The sequence below is a fragment of the Mustela erminea genome, chromosome 4, assembly GCF_009829155.1.
Source record: "Mustela erminea isolate mMusErm1 chromosome 4, mMusErm1.Pri, whole genome shotgun sequence".
Classification (NCBI taxonomy): domain Eukaryota; kingdom Metazoa; phylum Chordata; class Mammalia; order Carnivora; family Mustelidae; genus Mustela; species Mustela erminea.
Window position 1 is genome coordinate 148,088,057 of NC_045617.1, and position 16,546 is coordinate 148,104,602.

General features: G+C 45.8%; 4 protein-coding genes across 4 annotated transcripts; 1 reads left to right on the top strand and 3 right to left on the bottom strand.

Annotated features, from left to right (window-relative positions):
* Positions 1-114: 114 nt before the first annotated feature.
* On the top strand, positions 115-526 carry LOC116587666 (histone H4). Its single transcript, XM_032338295.1, has one exon. It carries the CDS (start codon positions 151-153, stop codon positions 460-462), a length of 312 nt encoding a protein of 103 aa, XP_032194186.1. The 5' UTR covers positions 115-150; the 3' UTR covers positions 463-526.
* A 5,648-nt stretch (positions 527-6,174) lies between these two features.
* LOC116587665 (histone H4) lies at positions 6,175-6,559 on the bottom strand. The gene has a single exon (XM_032338294.1). It carries the CDS (start codon positions 6,505-6,507, stop codon positions 6,196-6,198), a length of 312 nt encoding a protein of 103 aa, XP_032194185.1. The 5' UTR covers positions 6,508-6,559; the 3' UTR covers positions 6,175-6,195.
* A 4,959-nt stretch (positions 6,560-11,518) lies between these two features.
* Positions 11,519-12,037, bottom strand: LOC116587628 (histone H3.1). Its single transcript, XM_032338254.1, has one exon. It carries the CDS (start codon positions 11,983-11,985, stop codon positions 11,575-11,577), a length of 411 nt encoding a protein of 136 aa, XP_032194145.1. The 5' UTR covers positions 11,986-12,037; the 3' UTR covers positions 11,519-11,574.
* An 837-nt stretch (positions 12,038-12,874) lies between these two features.
* Positions 12,875-13,404, bottom strand: LOC116587640 (histone H2A type 1-D). Its single transcript, XM_032338268.1, has one exon. It carries the CDS (start codon positions 13,351-13,353, stop codon positions 12,961-12,963), a length of 393 nt encoding a protein of 130 aa, XP_032194159.1. The 5' UTR covers positions 13,354-13,404; the 3' UTR covers positions 12,875-12,960.
* Between the last annotated feature and the right edge of the window lie 3,142 nt (positions 13,405-16,546).

Genomic DNA, 16,546 nt, shown 5'->3' on the forward strand with positions numbered 1-16,546 from the left:
AGGGAGGGGACTGCTGGCGTCATATTTCCCGCCTGCGCTCTTTCTATTCTCTACATCTGCGGGGGGTGGGGTTGGGAGGGGGGACGTCTTATATAAGGACCAGCTCTCGCTTGCTTTGTCACTTGCTGTGGGTTTGCTTTTCTGGAAGCCATGTCTGGTCGCGGCAAGGGCGGGAAGGGCCTGGGCAAGGGAGGCGCCAAGCGCCACCGCAAGGTGCTGCGCGACAACATCCAGGGCATCACCAAGCCCGCCATCCGGCGGCTGGCCCGGCGTGGCGGCGTCAAGCGCATCTCCGGCCTCATCTACGAGGAGACCCGCGGGGTGCTCAAGGTGTTCCTGGAGAACGTGATCCGCGACGCCGTCACCTACACGGAGCACGCCAAGCGCAAGACGGTCACGGCCATGGACGTGGTCTACGCGCTCAAGCGCCAGGGCCGCACCCTCTACGGCTTCGGGGGCTAAGCTCTGATTCCACCACCAGGAAATTGCATTTCGCCATCAAAGGCCCTTTTCAGGGCCACCCAAACGTTCAGTAAAAGAGCTGACCTGATACACTCCATTGGCTAAAATGAACAGTTGAGATTTAATGACCGAATTATGTGGGATTGCGAGATTTTTAAAAGTAAAGCTCCGTGCAACATCCGATTACACCAAAGGGACTCCCTTAGCTGAGCCGTACTTACTTGCTCCTCTGTCCTCCACATTGACTGCATTACGCGTAAAAGAGGGATGATACTCCTAACTCAAAAGTGGGGAAACCAAGTAGAGCAAGGAACTTGCAAGGATTTCTAGGAACAAAGAGGAATATTGTCCAATCAGCAGGTCCCATCCGTGTTTGTCAACCAATCAGAACTGATGATCTCATGTGCCACCTCACCCAACCCCCCCACCAACCTCCCAGGCGAGCCAGACTGGGGGATGGGAAGGTTGGCCAGAAACCTCAAAGCCCTGTGTAAGGAATTTGTGGGATTTATCATTTTGTGCATTTTACGAAGTAGACTCAGACCTGCAAGTGTCCTTCAATTGGGTCTCGAGGACAGTAGAGGTTTCACCACTAACAAACTCCAAAAAATAGTCTTTGGAGACCGGCAGGGGAGAAACCAGATTCAGGCTGCCAGAAAACCCAGGGCACTGGATTCAGGGGAAAGTAACATCTGGTTTATGGGGGAAAGTGCCTCTTTCACTGTCAGCAGAGCCCGTCTGAATTCGCCATACTTTTCCTCCCTTCACAGAGAAATGGAAATTAGGGCGGCTAATTTGGAATGAATTTTATGGTGCATAAACTATATTTCAATAAAACTGAGTGAGTGCGATAGAACCTGTGAGCTGGCCACAAGCTCAGTATGTCAGCTTCAGCCGGTGTCTCTCCTAGCTTTTGGGGGCCCCCTTTGCACCTGATAACTGTCCTCCAAGATTTTTTGGGGAATGATAAAAGTACCTAGTCTGGCCTAATTTAAATTGACAATGAGGAGAATTCAGAGCCGCATCCTGGATGGCCAGAGGAGCAACATGGGCCTGGTTGGGAGAGCGGTCATTTTATGTTCTCCCTAGCTGGTGTTCCTTCAAGAGATATTTATTGACCTCATGTAATGTGCCAGGTACTCTTATAGGCAGTGGGGTACCTCTGTAAGCAAATCAAACAGAATTCCCCGTTGTGGATCCAGAGTATCCGTAGAGAGATGTGTGGATACAGATTTTCTACGTGAGAGGGGAGCGGTAGTTGCTACAACAGACAGGACTAGCTTCTGTGATGGCAGGCCTGGAATCTTTATTAACAGCCTTGTAGATAGTACCGTGTCCATTTTAGTCATGCTCACTGCCCTGGGGGAAAGCCTCTGAGCCTTCTTCAGCCTTAACACTCATGAAGGCCTTTTCAGAACAAAGGTAACGCCGCCTATCTGCCACTGGCATCATTCCTCAGATCTAGAGGAAAAACTGCCATATGGATTGATTCGGGCAGAGGTAAATAAAAGAACAGTACATGGAGAATCAATTGTGGCAACACTCTGGTGGGCCTAGGGTCTGACGTAGAAAATTCATGCACGCATTCATTCAGCTGATGGGGTTCAGGACATGCGATCCCCTAATAAGCCTCCTTGGCATATTAAATATATTAAACTCTAAGGAGATTAAGCTTCAGAAGCAGGAAATTCACCCTGACATTCCCTCTGCCCCACAACAATCCCCACTTCTTTCTTTTTCCAAGAAACCAAAGATAAATCTTTTATCTGAAAGGTACCCTCCTGTACCAGGAGGAAGAAAAAAAATCCTTATCATCAGAGATGAGGAACTCAGGGTTGAGAAGTCTCTATGAACAAACCTTTTTACTTCTTTACCATTTGCTACTTCTAGTCCAAACCGCTTTGTCTTTTCACTTCTTCAGAAAGGTATTCTTTGTCTAACAGATATAAAAGCTTCCTGCTCTGTTCATTTCCTTGAACCTCATATCTTTGTGGGGCTCCTGTACATATGCACATAATTTAATTTGGTTTTCTCCTGTTACCCTATCTTTTTATTACAGGGAGATCTGTTAAGAATTTAGAAGGGTAGAAGGAAAAATACTTTTCCTCTCCCCACACAACAAGCCTTCAGAGACTACCTATTAGCTGTCAGCCCTGTTCTAGGTGCTAGGGACACGTCAGGGACAAAATAAAGTCCCTGCTCTCAGAGAATTATATTCTAGTTGTGGGAGACAGAACAATTAAACATATACTGATACATGTGGGGATGCATATACTATTTTAAAGAATGAGCAGAAAGGGGTATTACTTTACATAAGGTGGTCTGGAAAGTTCTCTTTCATAAGAGGGTGTTTGAGCAGAGACCTGAATGAAATGAAGTCTGCAGCCATCCAGGGACAGGTAGCAGAATATGCTACACAAAAACTGACTCGGACCTAAAGATCAAAGGCACTCGAAAAACAACAGATGCCAGAAGGCACACTGACCTCTCTTTTTTCTTCCTGAAAGCAGGAGAGAAATTCCCCATATGGAAGATGTCACCCTTATATGAAAGTAACATTTTTCTCACCTTGGGTGAGGGTTGAGGCCAGGAGAAATCTGTGCAAATAAACCTTGTAAACTAACACTTATCTTCCTAGTTACTTTCCCACAACTCACTATCCTAGCCCCAGCCTCCTTGCCTTGTTGTGTTTTCAGTTCACTACGCTTTGGCCAGCTCAGTACAGAAGTGTTCAACTCTAACTGCTTCTTTGGGTCTTCATTTCCTTAGGAGTGCACCTTTGTCATGGAAAGCATATTGGCGTACAATAATGTCTCTTTCTACATATAAAAAAATATATATGTATTTATATAAATGTAAACGAATTGTATGCTTTTCTACTGTTAGTTTGTTTTATGTCATTTTAATTCTTAGGGCAGAAATAAAATCCTCCCCATGTACCAGAATAAGATACTTCTAGGAAGTCAGAGAAATACATACAAGGGCTCCGAGACTGGAACATGCTTGGTCTGTTCTGCAAACAGCAAAAAAGTCAGTGAAGACAAAGGAATGTGATAGCAAGTGAGATCAGAGGGTGGCCAGGGCCCAGAGCATGTAAAGCCATCTAGGCAGGGAGACAAACTCACCCTGTTTGCCTGGGACTTTCTCCAAGTTGTAGCATTGAACGTCCCACATCCCCAGCAACCCCTCAAACTCAGACAAACTAGAATTATTGGCTACCCTCCTTATAGGCTGGGATGAAGAGGGAAAATCACTGGAATGTTCTGAGGGTGAAACAACTTTTGAAATGATCACTCTTGTTGCTGGGTTGAGAAAAAAACTAGCTATCAAAAGTGGAAATAGAAAGACTAGTTAGGAGTCATTATGGTCATCTGGACAATAGGTGAGTGTGGCTTGCCCTGAAGTAGCAGCACAGGATGTAGTGAAAGGTGCTTTCATTGATTTGTAACAGAGATGACTGGGTTGGATAAAAGTTGTAAGAGAAAGAGCTCCAACAGGATTGCAAGATTTCTCAGATGAGCCGCTACAAGAATGGAGTTCCATTTATTGTGGGGAACACTGGAGAAAGAACAGATTTGGTGTTTATGTGTTAGATATCTAATTTGGAAAAATCAAGTTTGAGATGTCCATTAGACACTCAAGTAGATATATCAAATATGCAACTGGATATGTGGCAAGTTTCATTATGAAGCTTGAAGTGGGTGGAATGAACTGAGAAAAGTTTAGAGGTGATTAAAGTCTAACACAGCCATTGTTTCTAAAAACAGCCATTGTGATTGAGAAACATACAGAAGCAGACACAATCATAGGCATTGTCACTACAACCTGACCTGACACTTAGGGCTAGGTCATGGAGTTTTCCTGTTGAGCATAAACCATTACACAGAACACAGAACATATCAAGATCAAGGTCATACCAAGATCAGAGAAGGGGCCCAAGAAGTGAGCCATAGGTACTTGAGCACATACTGGAATAGACTTTCCCTTTTCTTTAGTAGGGCTGTATAGTATTTCATTTGTTATGGGCTGTTTGTATTCCTCACATATTCACGTGTTGACATTTAAATCCCCTATATGATGGTGTTAGGAGTTCTGGCCCTTCAGTAGTGATTAGGCCCCGAGAATGGAGCACTCATGAATGTAATTAGTGCCCTTCATAAATGAGAGACTTCAGAAAGCTCTCTGGCCCTCCGTCTGCCATGTGAGGACACAGCAAGACAAGTCTACGAACCAGGAAGTGGGGGCTCACCAGACACCAAATCTTGTCTGAAACTGCCAGTGCCTTGATCTTGGACTCCCAGCCTTGAGAAATCAGTTTGTTGTTTAAGCCAGTCTGTGGCATTTTCCTTATAGCAGCCTGAACTAAGACAGGGTTTCTGGTGGCAATTTACATTTCTGCTCATTTACTATTACAATGCATTGCAATAAATGGTGTTTGAATTCTTACTGATGGGATACAGACTCATTTATAGGCTGTTGATTCCCAAATTTTCCTCTAAACCAGACCTCTCACTTGAACTCGAGAAACTGTTCCAACTGCCTATTCGGTATCTTGTGCCGGAGAACATATTAGAGTAACTTGCTTTAAGCAGTCATCAATAGATTTTTCAAGAATTAAAGATGCTATCCACCTGCCTGATTTATCAATGAGGGCATACTAGAAAAACTTTATTTTTTAAAGTTTAGGGTTTTGAATGAAGCTTTCAAGAATGCTCGAAAAGTGTTCTGAGGGGCACCTGGGTGGCTCAGTCGGTTAAGTGTTTGCTTGCGGCTCACGGGAACCCGAAAACCTTACCATGTACAGGAGGCGGAAGAGGAGCTGGGCGGAGGGACGAAGGCGGAAGGTGCAGGACAGTCGCGTGAGAGCCGGTGACCTCAAAGGACGGAGCTCCTCCCTTAAGCCCTCAAGGTGGGGCCCTGCCGGAGACCCTAAGGGGTCCGAGAAGCAGAGACCTGAATCCGAACAGACCCCCTTCGTCCACTAAATGGCACTTTCCAGACCCGCTTAGGCAGGGGCGGAGGGAGGACCCGGGGCTCGAGAATGGCGAGGCCCCTAGAAACCTGCGACCCCCGGCTGCGGCCTCACAGGTTCCAGCTCCGGGGCACCGGCGGCGGCCCGCGGGGACCTGACGCCAGGGGACGCTCCGCTCTCCTCACACCGTCCAGGGAGGCGACACGCTAGGAGCGAACGTCCGGCGTCTCTCCGGTGGCGCATTTTAACCCACCTGGCTGCCTAGGAGGCGGGGGCGGCCTCTTCCAGAGACAGGTATTTACCGAACCTCCCCAGGCGAGCGACCTGGGCGGCCGCTGAAGCCGTGCCGCTACCCGAATCCCTCCGGACAGGAGGTATGGATCGTCGTCTCACTCCTTCCACGGGAAACAGGCGGCAAACCTGCGGGAAGAGCGGAGGTTGGGCCCCGCATCTCTCCGGGGAAGCCTGGGGCCCGCGTCGCCTCTCCATTGGCTTCCCTCGGGCAACCCCTGGTCCTGATTGGCACGGACCCCGCGCGCGCGCCGTACGGCCAGCTCATTGGTCGAGCTAGCATCCGGCGGCCAATGCACCGCCCTGGCTCCTTTACACCGGAACCCAAGACCCCAAGCACCGGGAAAACGCAGTAGGAACAAGGATCAAGAAGCACAAAACGCGTACAGCTCTTCTGGAAACAAAGTGGGCGGCCCTGAAAAGGGCCTTTAGAGAGGTTTGAGGAATAAATGAAACCAGGGAAAATTTTCTTAACCGCCGAAGCCATAGAGAGTGCGGCCCTGGCGCTTGAGCGCGTAGACCACGTCCATGGCCGTGACCGTCTTGCGCTTGGCGTGCTCCGTGTAGGTGACGGCGTCGCGGATCACGTTCTCCAGGAACACCTTGAGCACCCCGCGGGTCTCCTCGTAGATGAGGCCGGAGATGCGCTTGACACCGCCGCGCCGGGCCAGCCGCCGGATGGCGGGCTTGGTGATGCCCTGGATGTTGTCGCGCAGCACCTTGCGGTGGCGCTTGGCGCCTCCCTTGCCCAGGCCCTTCCCGCCCTTGCCACGACCAGACATATTGATCTAAAAGCCCTATGCGAGTTCCACACAGCTATGGCCCTTCGCCTCCGTCAGCGCCAATTATAAGCAGAAGTCGGACCTAGTTGAGGACTGAAAGCGCGGGCGGGCCCCAAGGCCCCGCCCCCACCCCGGCTCCTCCCCCCTCTGGGCGGAGCTCCGAGGACTGTGTGAGGGAGGGAGCAAGGTCGCGTGGAAGGTCTGCCTTCTCCTGAGCCGGTTTGTACTGGTGTCTGCAGGAATCTCCCCCATGAAAACGTTACTAGGGGCTTCAGTTTACAACAAAGTACTGCCTTCTCTCATTGAGAAGGGGAATGATTGTTGGCTGGGAAGGGAACCCTAAGATGTCACCCCGAAACAGGAGTGTAGGGGTTCAGGACATACCGTCTCAAAATAGGCCTCTTCGGTATGGAGGGCAGCAGAAGACGTCCCCTCACCCCCCAACCAAATGCGCCTCTTTGGCTAAGGACTATATGCGAGCAGATGATTTTTAAGAAACACTGACACGGGAGAATCTCTAAAATCTTCCTGACGGGACATTTTAACATTCATGAAGGAGACCTCAACCTCTAAGTGTCGCCCTCTCTGCAGCAGTGATGAAGTCCCAGAACCTAAGTCAGGTTCAGTGGGGTGAGGTTCGGAGCTGACAACTAAAGAAAGAATTCTTAAGACATCTTTGGTGCAAAATGGTGGTTTATTAAAGCACGGGGACAGGACCCGTGGGCAGGAAGAGCTGCTGCCCCAGGTTGTGAGGAGTGGCTGGTTATATACACAGGAGTTGGGTAGGTGAGTTCAAAGGGGTGTTCAGAAGGGCTATTGGGGCAAAGAATACTATCAGGATATTGAAGGCCTGGTTACTATCAAGTAAAGACAATTGAGAGTCTCCTGTTGGAATGTTACATTCCTGCTATCAAGCGTCTTTGTTAATGAGATTTATGTTTAGAAGAAATTTAACTTTATTTACTGTTCCTTCTACCTCCGCCTCCGCCTCCTTCGGTTTTTTATGGAGGGGAGGGTGACATTAGGGCTTGAGGAACTGAGTTCTGTGTCTTTGGAAATTGGGCTATTGATAAGGTAACTTCTTTGTTAGTAAATCTCAAGGACATTTGCAAACCAAGGGAGATTCCTGCCTTGCAGGGCTGTGATCTCTGCAAGTTATTTATCGTTTTTTTGGCAGTCAGGGGTGCCTGAGGAATGCTACACATATGGAGGGGAACGGGTGAAGGGGGGTGCAAGGCGCCAGCTTTTGCTTTGTCCTCAGCCAGCCTCCTGCTCCCTCATCAGCAGGAAGAGAAGGACGACTAAATCACCAGACATTCCTGTCCTTGGGAAAGCCCCAGCCTAATTCGGCATCACAACCTTGTTTCCCATCTTTTTCCTGCCAACCCCAGGCTGGCTTCCTGGGCACTCCCTTCCCACACCAACATCTGTTAGCGGAAGGGGGTCTTTCCTGGGGTGGCTGGGGCCTCTTCGGGGAGTTCCACTCAGTTCTTCAGGAGCATCTCCCAAGTACACACGAGGGGTCCATGTCATTAAAATTCTCTTTGTTTTTCTCGTTCATCTTTTTTTATAGCGACTCAACTAAGCATTCAGAAGAGTAGGGGAAGTTATTTTCCCTCTTTTACAGATGTGTGATCCTGTAATTTTGCCTTCGTTTTCTTCATTTGTAAAGGTGGAGTGATGATACTACTCATGGAGCTTTTGTGAAGATTTAAATTAGCTAATGTAAGCAAAGGGCTAGAACAGAGATTGGCACAAAGAAGTCCTACGTAAATGTGCCTGATTTTTAGCTGGTATTATTACTTAAAGATCTGTCTGGAGTTGGGAGATTGCCCTGAGCTCTCATTTTTAAGCTTTTACTCCTAACACAATATAGACAACACAGGCATATATATAATAGTGAAGATTTTTTTTGTTTTTTTGTTTTTTTTTAAATCACAGCATTCAATAAAGTATAAAGTGTCGATGAATTGTGTTTTTTGATTTTGTCTTCAATTAAAGGAGAGCTGACATACAGTATCACCCTGGTTTTAGGCGTACAGCATAGCGATCTGACGGTTCTATACATTAGGAAATGCCCATCACGATGTGTTACCATCTGTTACTACACAAAGCCATTATTATATGATCGTATTCCCTCTGCTGTACTTTGCATGCCTGTGACTTATTTGTTGTATAACTGCAAGTTTGTACCTCTTAATAACCTTCACCTATTTTGCTTCTTACCCCGCGCCCCCACAACTACTCAACTGCTATCTATATCTGTTTCGTTTTTTTTGATTGCACATATAAGTGGAATCCTATGGTATTTGACTTTGTCGGACTTATCTAGCATATACCCTTGAAGCCCATCCATATGAATAAGATTTCATACTTTTTCATGCTAATATTCCACTGTATATTCAGTGTACCCTTGAAAAACGCAGAGGCTGGGGTACTGACCTATACACAGTTGAAAATCCACATATAACTTTTGACTCCCCCACCCACAAAACTACCAGTACCATACTGTTGATTAGAAGCCTTACTGATAACATAAAGTCTATTAAAACATATTCTGCATATGTACTATATGTTGTATTATTATAAACCAGAAAAAAGAAAATACTATCAAGAAAATCACAGAGAAGAGGAAAACATTTACAGTAGTGTATTATATTTGTTGAAAAAAGAATCTGCAAGTAAGTGGGCTCACCCAGTTTAAACCTGTGTTGTTTAAGAGTCAACCCTATATACCACATCTTTATCCACTCATCTATTGATTGACAGACTCTGATTTGTTTTTCATACATAGCATGTTAATTAAGGTTGTCTAAATATATTCCTTTGTGCCCTTTCCAAGCATACATTGACAACGTCTGCTTTCTGTCTTGTGGCCATGTCTGGAATGCAGTTCAAATCTCTTCACTGATTTCCAACTGTTGTGTTAAGTCTCCCTAAAACACTCGTTGATTAGTAAGTCGCTTCTTCTGGGATGACTGGAAGGGCTACTACTAAATTTTTTAGTCTGAAAAATGCACCCTGACTTTGCCTTCCTCCTCTTTCCTTAAAGACTATAACAAACCAAAGGCGATTCTAGACACCAACAACATTACCTGCAAACTTTAGCCTGTATACCACGCCTTGGTGCCTGGGTGACTGAGAACCTTCCAACAGCCATTTGAAAGACAAAATCTGTGTCTTAAACACCCCCTTTTCCCCTCCAGCATGACCATAGTCACTCTGCTAATCCAAAGTAATAAATGCTTAAAGCACTGATGTTAAAAGACTGGCACTATATTTGGTCCAATATGTTCAGTAAATTTTTTACAAATGTGAATTTCTTCCATTCTTTGTTTTTCAAATACCTGCTGAAGTTTTCTTTACAAACAGCAACAAAGTAATGCAAGTGAAAGGGACATTTAGAAGCTAAAGTTTGCATTTTTATTTCAATTAAAAAAAAATTCTGAGGGATGCCAGTGTCTCAGTGGGTTAAGTCTCTGTCTTCAGCTCAGGTCATGATCTCAGGGTCCTGGGATCAAGCCCCACATTAGGCTCTCTGCCTGCTTCCCTCCCTCTCTCTAGCTGCCTCTCTGTCTACGTGTGATCTCTCTCTCTGTGTCAAATTAAAAAAATAAAGTCTTTTTAAAAAATCTGAGACTAAAAGGGAAAATAATACATAACTCAGAAAAATTAATAGCATTTATACAATGCTCTGTGTTCAAAAATCAACTCCTATTATCCCAGTAACAGTTCTGAGGTGGGTAGTACTACCCCCATTTTTCTGACAATGGAGAAATCAATTTGTGAAAAGGATATATTAAGTAGCAAACTGGAATTTGAATGTTGGCAATCTATCACCCAAATGCTGCTCTGGGCCGCCAGCTTCCAAAGGACTCTTGGACAGAGTAACAAGGTTGGATTCTAAGATGATGCTAACCTTACTTTCCTAGACACTGGACAATTACTCTATTGAGGAGCTCAGGTAAATGAAGACACAGCCAAATCCTTGATCCTTGGCCAGGAAAGGGGTAACAGTTGGTGGGAAGCACGGTCTGAGCCACTGTCCCCTGGCCATCTAACCCTCCCAACAGTAATGGGTACTTTCACTTTTTAAAAGCTATCCTCTCGAGCCCTATACCTAAAACACCCTTTTGGTAACAGATACATAAAATAATAGGGGAAAAATCCAAAAACAATGCATATAAAACCCAGCACAGCTATAAAACCCCATAATTGGACTTTAGCTGGGGCCCAGAGCTAGAGAGCAAAGTCACCCTGGTTTAAGCCAGAGACATTGGTGCCTCTGACAGTCCCTTTTATATGGATAGAAAAGGTGTGCCAGAGTTGTATGGATAAATCTGGAAAAACAGAATGTTAAAAATTCAACACAGTGACACACACATTCACAGAAATATCAATCTTTAAAATGCAAACATGTTGTAAAGCAAAAGTGCTTTAGTAAAGTCCTGGAATGTAAGTAAATCCAAGTAAACCACACAATTCAAGTTTAATTGTGTTTTGTGTCTATTGAGAAGAGCTGCCCACATGACTTAGCAACAGTTCCCATCTCAGACATAGGCCCAGAATTTCAGGTATTAACTAAGGTGTAGAAAACAAGCAACATTTTGGAATTTGGTGGCTAACTTTAAAAGAACCTACAGCCAAGAATCGTGAAAAGAAATTGTGGCTAGCCCTAGAATAAAGCAATACAACAAGCAGGGCCACAAATAAATGGTATATTAAGCAACAAGAACTTGATAAATTCTGCTTTATCAACGGATTAATAAGGTGTATGTAGCCAGAAGATAGACAGTTGAACTCTTACCTCGACGGAGAGAAAATTTAGGTTATCTTATTGTAGAGCTTATAGGACTGCACTGGGTAAACGTACTATTTTGCCTGTGCCGTTGTTAAACCTGATCATTACGTCGGTAGAGATGCCGGATGACCAGGTTACCGAGGGCTCCAGTTTGGCATGGTCAGGGTCAGTTAGCGGCCATACGATCACAGCTACTTTTGTTGAGCTAATTGGTTGGCTCTGAAAAGAGCCTTTGGGTTTAAAGTTGGCGCTCCCCTTGCAGAGACTTAAGCTCTCTCGCCGCGGATGCGGCGCGCCAGCTGGATGTCCTTGGGCATGATGGTGACGCGCTTGGCGTGGATGGCGCACAGGTTGGTGTCCTCGAAGAGCCCCACCAGGTAGGCCTCGCACGCCTCCTGCAGCGCCATGACGGCCGAGCTCTGGAAGCGCAGGTCGGTCTTGAAGTCCTGCGCGATCTCGCGCACCAGCCGCTGGAACGGCAGCTTGCGGATCAGCAGCTCGGTGGACTTCTGGTAGCGCCGGATCTCGCGCAGGGCCACCGTGCCGGGCCGGTAGCGGTGCGGCTTCTTCACGCCGCCCGTGGCCGGCGCGCTCTTGCGGGCCGCCTTGGTGGCCAGCTGCTTGCGCGGGGCCTTGCCGCCGGTCGACTTGCGCGCCGTCTGCTTCGTGCGAGCCATTTCTAAGGCGGGCGGAGACTGTCTTCACCGAAGCCGGTAAAAGGCTCACAGCCCTCCTCCTTTTATACTGCCAGACCGACAACCATTGGGCCCAAGAATATTCAAAAGTTCCCGCGCCCTCCCCCGATTGGCCCAGCCCCGAAGCGGTGCCCGGATTAAGAGCGGCTTTCGGGTTGGTGAATGACTCCTAAACCCTGCCCTTCACGGTAGCTACTCTGACGTCATTTATTTACCCTTTCCATTCTTCTAACCACTGGGGACAAAAATCTTTTAACGAGAGCTTCAGAGACTTTGAAATGTCAGGTAATCACGCAAAGCAACATAGGAATTTCCAACGGATTTTTTCTTAGAGAAACCGTCAAGATAATTTGCAGGTGCTCAGGGAAATATACAAATGCGCTGCATTTACAATGAAGGTGAAAATTTTCTTGGGTCTGGCACAAACACTGTGGAAAATTAGGAAAATGGTCTTTATTCACAAGCACTAATTATCACGGACCTGTGAGTTACTCTCAGATGCTTCGGCAAATGTGCAGCGTTTTCATAAGCTTGGATCTAGATGGGAGAATGTGGGTATCCTTCAACAAATGTTTTAATTAGAACCTAATATCCCAGCTCTTTTCACTTTTTTGCGAAACGTGAAGCTATTGCCCTTGCGATAAACTTTGAAACTCCATCTGCACAATAGGGCCCTTCCCGTTTAACGCACGTATTGCCAAACACGGCCAATACTTAAACTAAATCCACGTGTGGCTTTTACCTCCAAGCGAGTATTACTATTTTTCATGGGGCACGGGGTAATGCTTTCCGGGGGTTAATCGTGACATTTCACTCTGGTTTTAAACGCTTGTCAGAATTCAAAGCAGGACAGCTCTTTTAATGGAAATGGTGGGTGGCTCTTAAAAGAGCCTTTGTTGTTAGGTTAACTCTTTCTTGATTAGGAAAAAGTCCGTGTTAGAAACAATGGCCAGCATTTTACTTTCCCTTGGCCTTGTGGTGGCTCTCGGTCTTCTTGGGCAACAGCACGGCCTGGATGTTGGGCAGCACGCCGCCCTGCGCGATGGTAACCTTGCCGAGCAGCTTGTTGAGCTCCTCGTCGTTGCGGATGGCCAGCTGCAGGTGGCGCGGGATGATGCGCGTCTTCTTGTTGTCGCGCGCCGCGTTGCCCGCCAGTTCCAGGATCTCGGCCGTCAGGTACTCGAGCACGGCCGCCAGGTACACGGGCGCGCCGGCCCCGACCCGCTCCGAGTAGTTGCCCTTGCGGAGCAGGCGGTGCACGCGGCCCACCGGGAACTGCAGACCCGCCCGCGACGAGCGTGTCTTGGCCTTGGCGCGCGCCTTACCGCCCTGCTTTCCGCGTCCAGACATGACTGATAGAACAAATAGCAAACGCCTTCCAAAGAAAACACAAGAATAGAACCAGAGCGTGAGCAACAGAAGTATTTATACTAACGGGAGGTATGCTGTTTGCAAGTCTCCTATTGGCTGTTTTCCAGTAACCAATGAAAAAGCAGAATCAGCATCCCTCATTTACATATACGTTCCCATCTCGCGGGAGGTTTTTGAATGCTTCAGTGTAATCCGGTATGAAGAACTTTTATTTTAATACTAATAATTGAACAACTTGGTTTTTTCAGCAATACTATTTCAAAGTACAATTAGAAGCAGAAGTTACTGTCCTCATTGCTCCGTCTTTTCGCTGTTTTTCCTTGTCCAAGGTTGTGACTAATTGTGGAATGGAATAAACAGAAAAATTTCTAAATAGGTAACACTTAAGAAGTATATCTATGCCAGCAGTTGCTTTAGCGCTTTGAACCTCACAACAGAAAAGAAAAAAAGGAACAAAATAATTCTTTGGGACCACTTGAGTGGTGCAGTCGGTTAAGCATAGGACTCTTGGTTTAGACACTGGTCCTGATCTCAGTGTTGTGCGTTTGAGCCCCGGGGAGCCCCAGCATGGGCCTCTGCTCTCAGGGCGGGGTTGGCTTGAGATTCTCTTTCCCTCTGTCCTCCCGGACCCTTACGTGCTTGCTCTCAAATAAGTACATAAATCTTTAAAAAAAAAAAAAAAAATCTTTGTCAGAGCCCAAGTCTTAAAATATCTGAACAACGAAACCTAAAGGCAAGAACTGGACCAATCAGCCTTTGCCCTGGGACAGCCAAGTTTTCTGCTTCAGCCTTTATCTAAACATGAGGCATTAGAAGACCAACCACCCTCAAGGTATATAGAGTACTGTTGTCACTTTAGAGACCAGAAGACTTAGAGACTGATTGTGCTTCAGCCTTTATCTAAACATGAGGCATTAGAGGACCAACCACCCTCAAGGTATATAGAGTACTGTTGTCACTTTAGAGACCAGATGACTTAGAGACTGATTGTTTGTTTGTTTGACCTTGTGCAGGCGCAGGCTGAGTTAATAAAATGGAGGACTCCACACTCTTGACTGGGAAAGTCATCTTTCCCAGTGCCATTTCCAATTCTCCCGCCTTCTCTCTTTTCTCATTTGGCTACAACACAAAGGATTCTAATCGGTTCAGGAAACTCCTCTGTCATCAATAGAGATTGCCAGGAGAAATGTTGCTGTTTTTCCTTTTACTGTCCATGAGACAAACTAGACGGGACCCAGATGGAGGTGAATAATTATTTCAGGAATTTTTGCAGGCTCAAGCCTAAACGGCTTCTGATTACCAAACAGGATGGTAAAAGACAAGAGAAGAGCCTATGTGGCTCTGAAAAGTAATATGGAGGACAGATATTGGTGAGGGAGATGATGAGGGTAAATCCTTCCATAAAAATATCAGAAGAAAAGTAGCTGTCTCCAGTAACCCCTCTTCCTTCTTCTCTGAGCCAGGGGAGGGACAGAGAAGAAGACTCACCACTAAGCAGGGAGTCTGACACGGGTTTCAAGCCCAGGATCCAGAATCATGAACAGAGCTGAAGGCAGATGCTTAACTGAACCACCCAGGGGCCCAAGAATCCCTCATTTTAAAATAGAAGTTAACAATGACAACAGATCTTGAAAGACAGCTCAAGTTGACTTGATCTAGATCTGTACATTATTTATCTGACAAAAAATTTTTTAAAGATTTTATTTATTTGTGCAAGAGAGAGTGAAAGTACTAACAAGGGAAGGGATTGGGGTCGAGGCAGAGGGACAAGCGGACTCCACCCTGAGCAGGGAGTCCAATTTGGGGCTTAATCCCAGGACCCTGAGACCATGACCTGAGCCAAAACCAAGACTCTGATGCTCAACAGATTGAGGCACCCAGGAGCCCCTCATCTAAAAGAATTCTAAGAAAACCATGTTTTTTCCAGTACTTCAAAAGCCACTTAAAAAAAAAAAAAAGAATGATTATATCCAATTTTGTTTCTTATCTCATAAGTATAAATGTCTATTGAATCCCCAGAATGTGTTCTTTGTGGCAGTATGTTTGAAAATAGTGGCTGGAAACCTTGCTTACATCACAGAGAAACAACGTATGAAAATTATTTCAAAAGCATAAAACCTTCTGTTTCTGGACCACAGTGAAGTATACACACTTATCTCTATTCTTTCTGCTAGGTACAACTAGAAATCCCAGACATTACATGTAAACCAAAGGTGGAGAGAAGGCAGGTTGGCTAAGTGACCTTGAGTGCTGAAGAACAAGATAGTTCTGTGTTCTCTGGGTTTTCTTTTTACCTCCCATATCCTGGATTTGGTGCTGAAGAAGTTGGCAATCTCAAAATGCCAAGGAGAGCAAACAAACAACAGCAACAATAAAGACACAAAACAAGAACCGGATATCTCTACCCAAAGGTCAAGGGTTGACCTAGAAAGTAGAAAACTTAAGACATAACCACTGCACAGCGAAACACCATGGAAAACATTGTGCCTCTGCCTCCCCAGCTTCACAGGTATAAGATTTCCTTGGAGGCCAGATGGGGATCTCGGGCTTCACTTACTCAGCGATGATGGGGTGCTTCTCCCTTCTCAGCATGTGGAAATTATCCAACTAGGATTTTAAAGCAGCCGTCATAAAAATACTTCAATGAACAGATAACAGACCCACTTGAAGCAAACGAAAGACTGCAAAACCTCAGGAAAAAAAATAATAAAAGATGTAAAGAAGAACTAAATTCAAATTTCAGAACGGAAAAACACAATGACTGACATTGAAAACTCCACTGATGAGCTCAACAGCAGAAAGGAGAAGACAGAGGGGAAAAAATCAGTGAATATGAGGATAGAAAAATAGAAATTACCCAATTTGAATGACAGAGAGAAAATAGACTGGGGAGAAAAAAACCAACATCAGAGACCTGTGGGACAATAACAAAAGACCTAACGTTCATGTCTTTAGAGAATCAAAAGGAGAGGAGAAAAGAGAGTGGAATGGCCAAGAATTCCTAAACTTGACAAAAGATGTAAACCTACAGATTTCAGAAGCTTCACAAACCCCCAAGTAGAATAAACCCAAACACATTCTTGACATAAAACACATCATAATCAAACCCAGGCAAACTAAACACGCGCAAAATATCTTGAAAGCAGTGAGAGAAGAAAAAGGGAAGGGGGAA

Bases quoted from the DNA above. Each gene is read 5' to 3' on its own strand.
- LOC116587628 (XM_032338254.1), bottom strand. From the start codon at position 11,985: ATGGCTCGCACGAAGCAGACGGCGCGCAAGTCGACCGGCGGCAAGGCC.
- LOC116587640 (XM_032338268.1), bottom strand. From the start codon at position 13,353: ATGTCTGGACGCGGAAAGCAGGGCGGTAAGGCGCGCGCCAAGGCCAAG.
- LOC116587665 (XM_032338294.1), bottom strand. From the start codon at position 6,507: ATGTCTGGTCGTGGCAAGGGCGGGAAGGGCCTGGGCAAGGGAGGCGCC.
- LOC116587666 (XM_032338295.1), top strand. From the start codon at position 151: ATGTCTGGTCGCGGCAAGGGCGGGAAGGGCCTGGGCAAGGGAGGCGCC.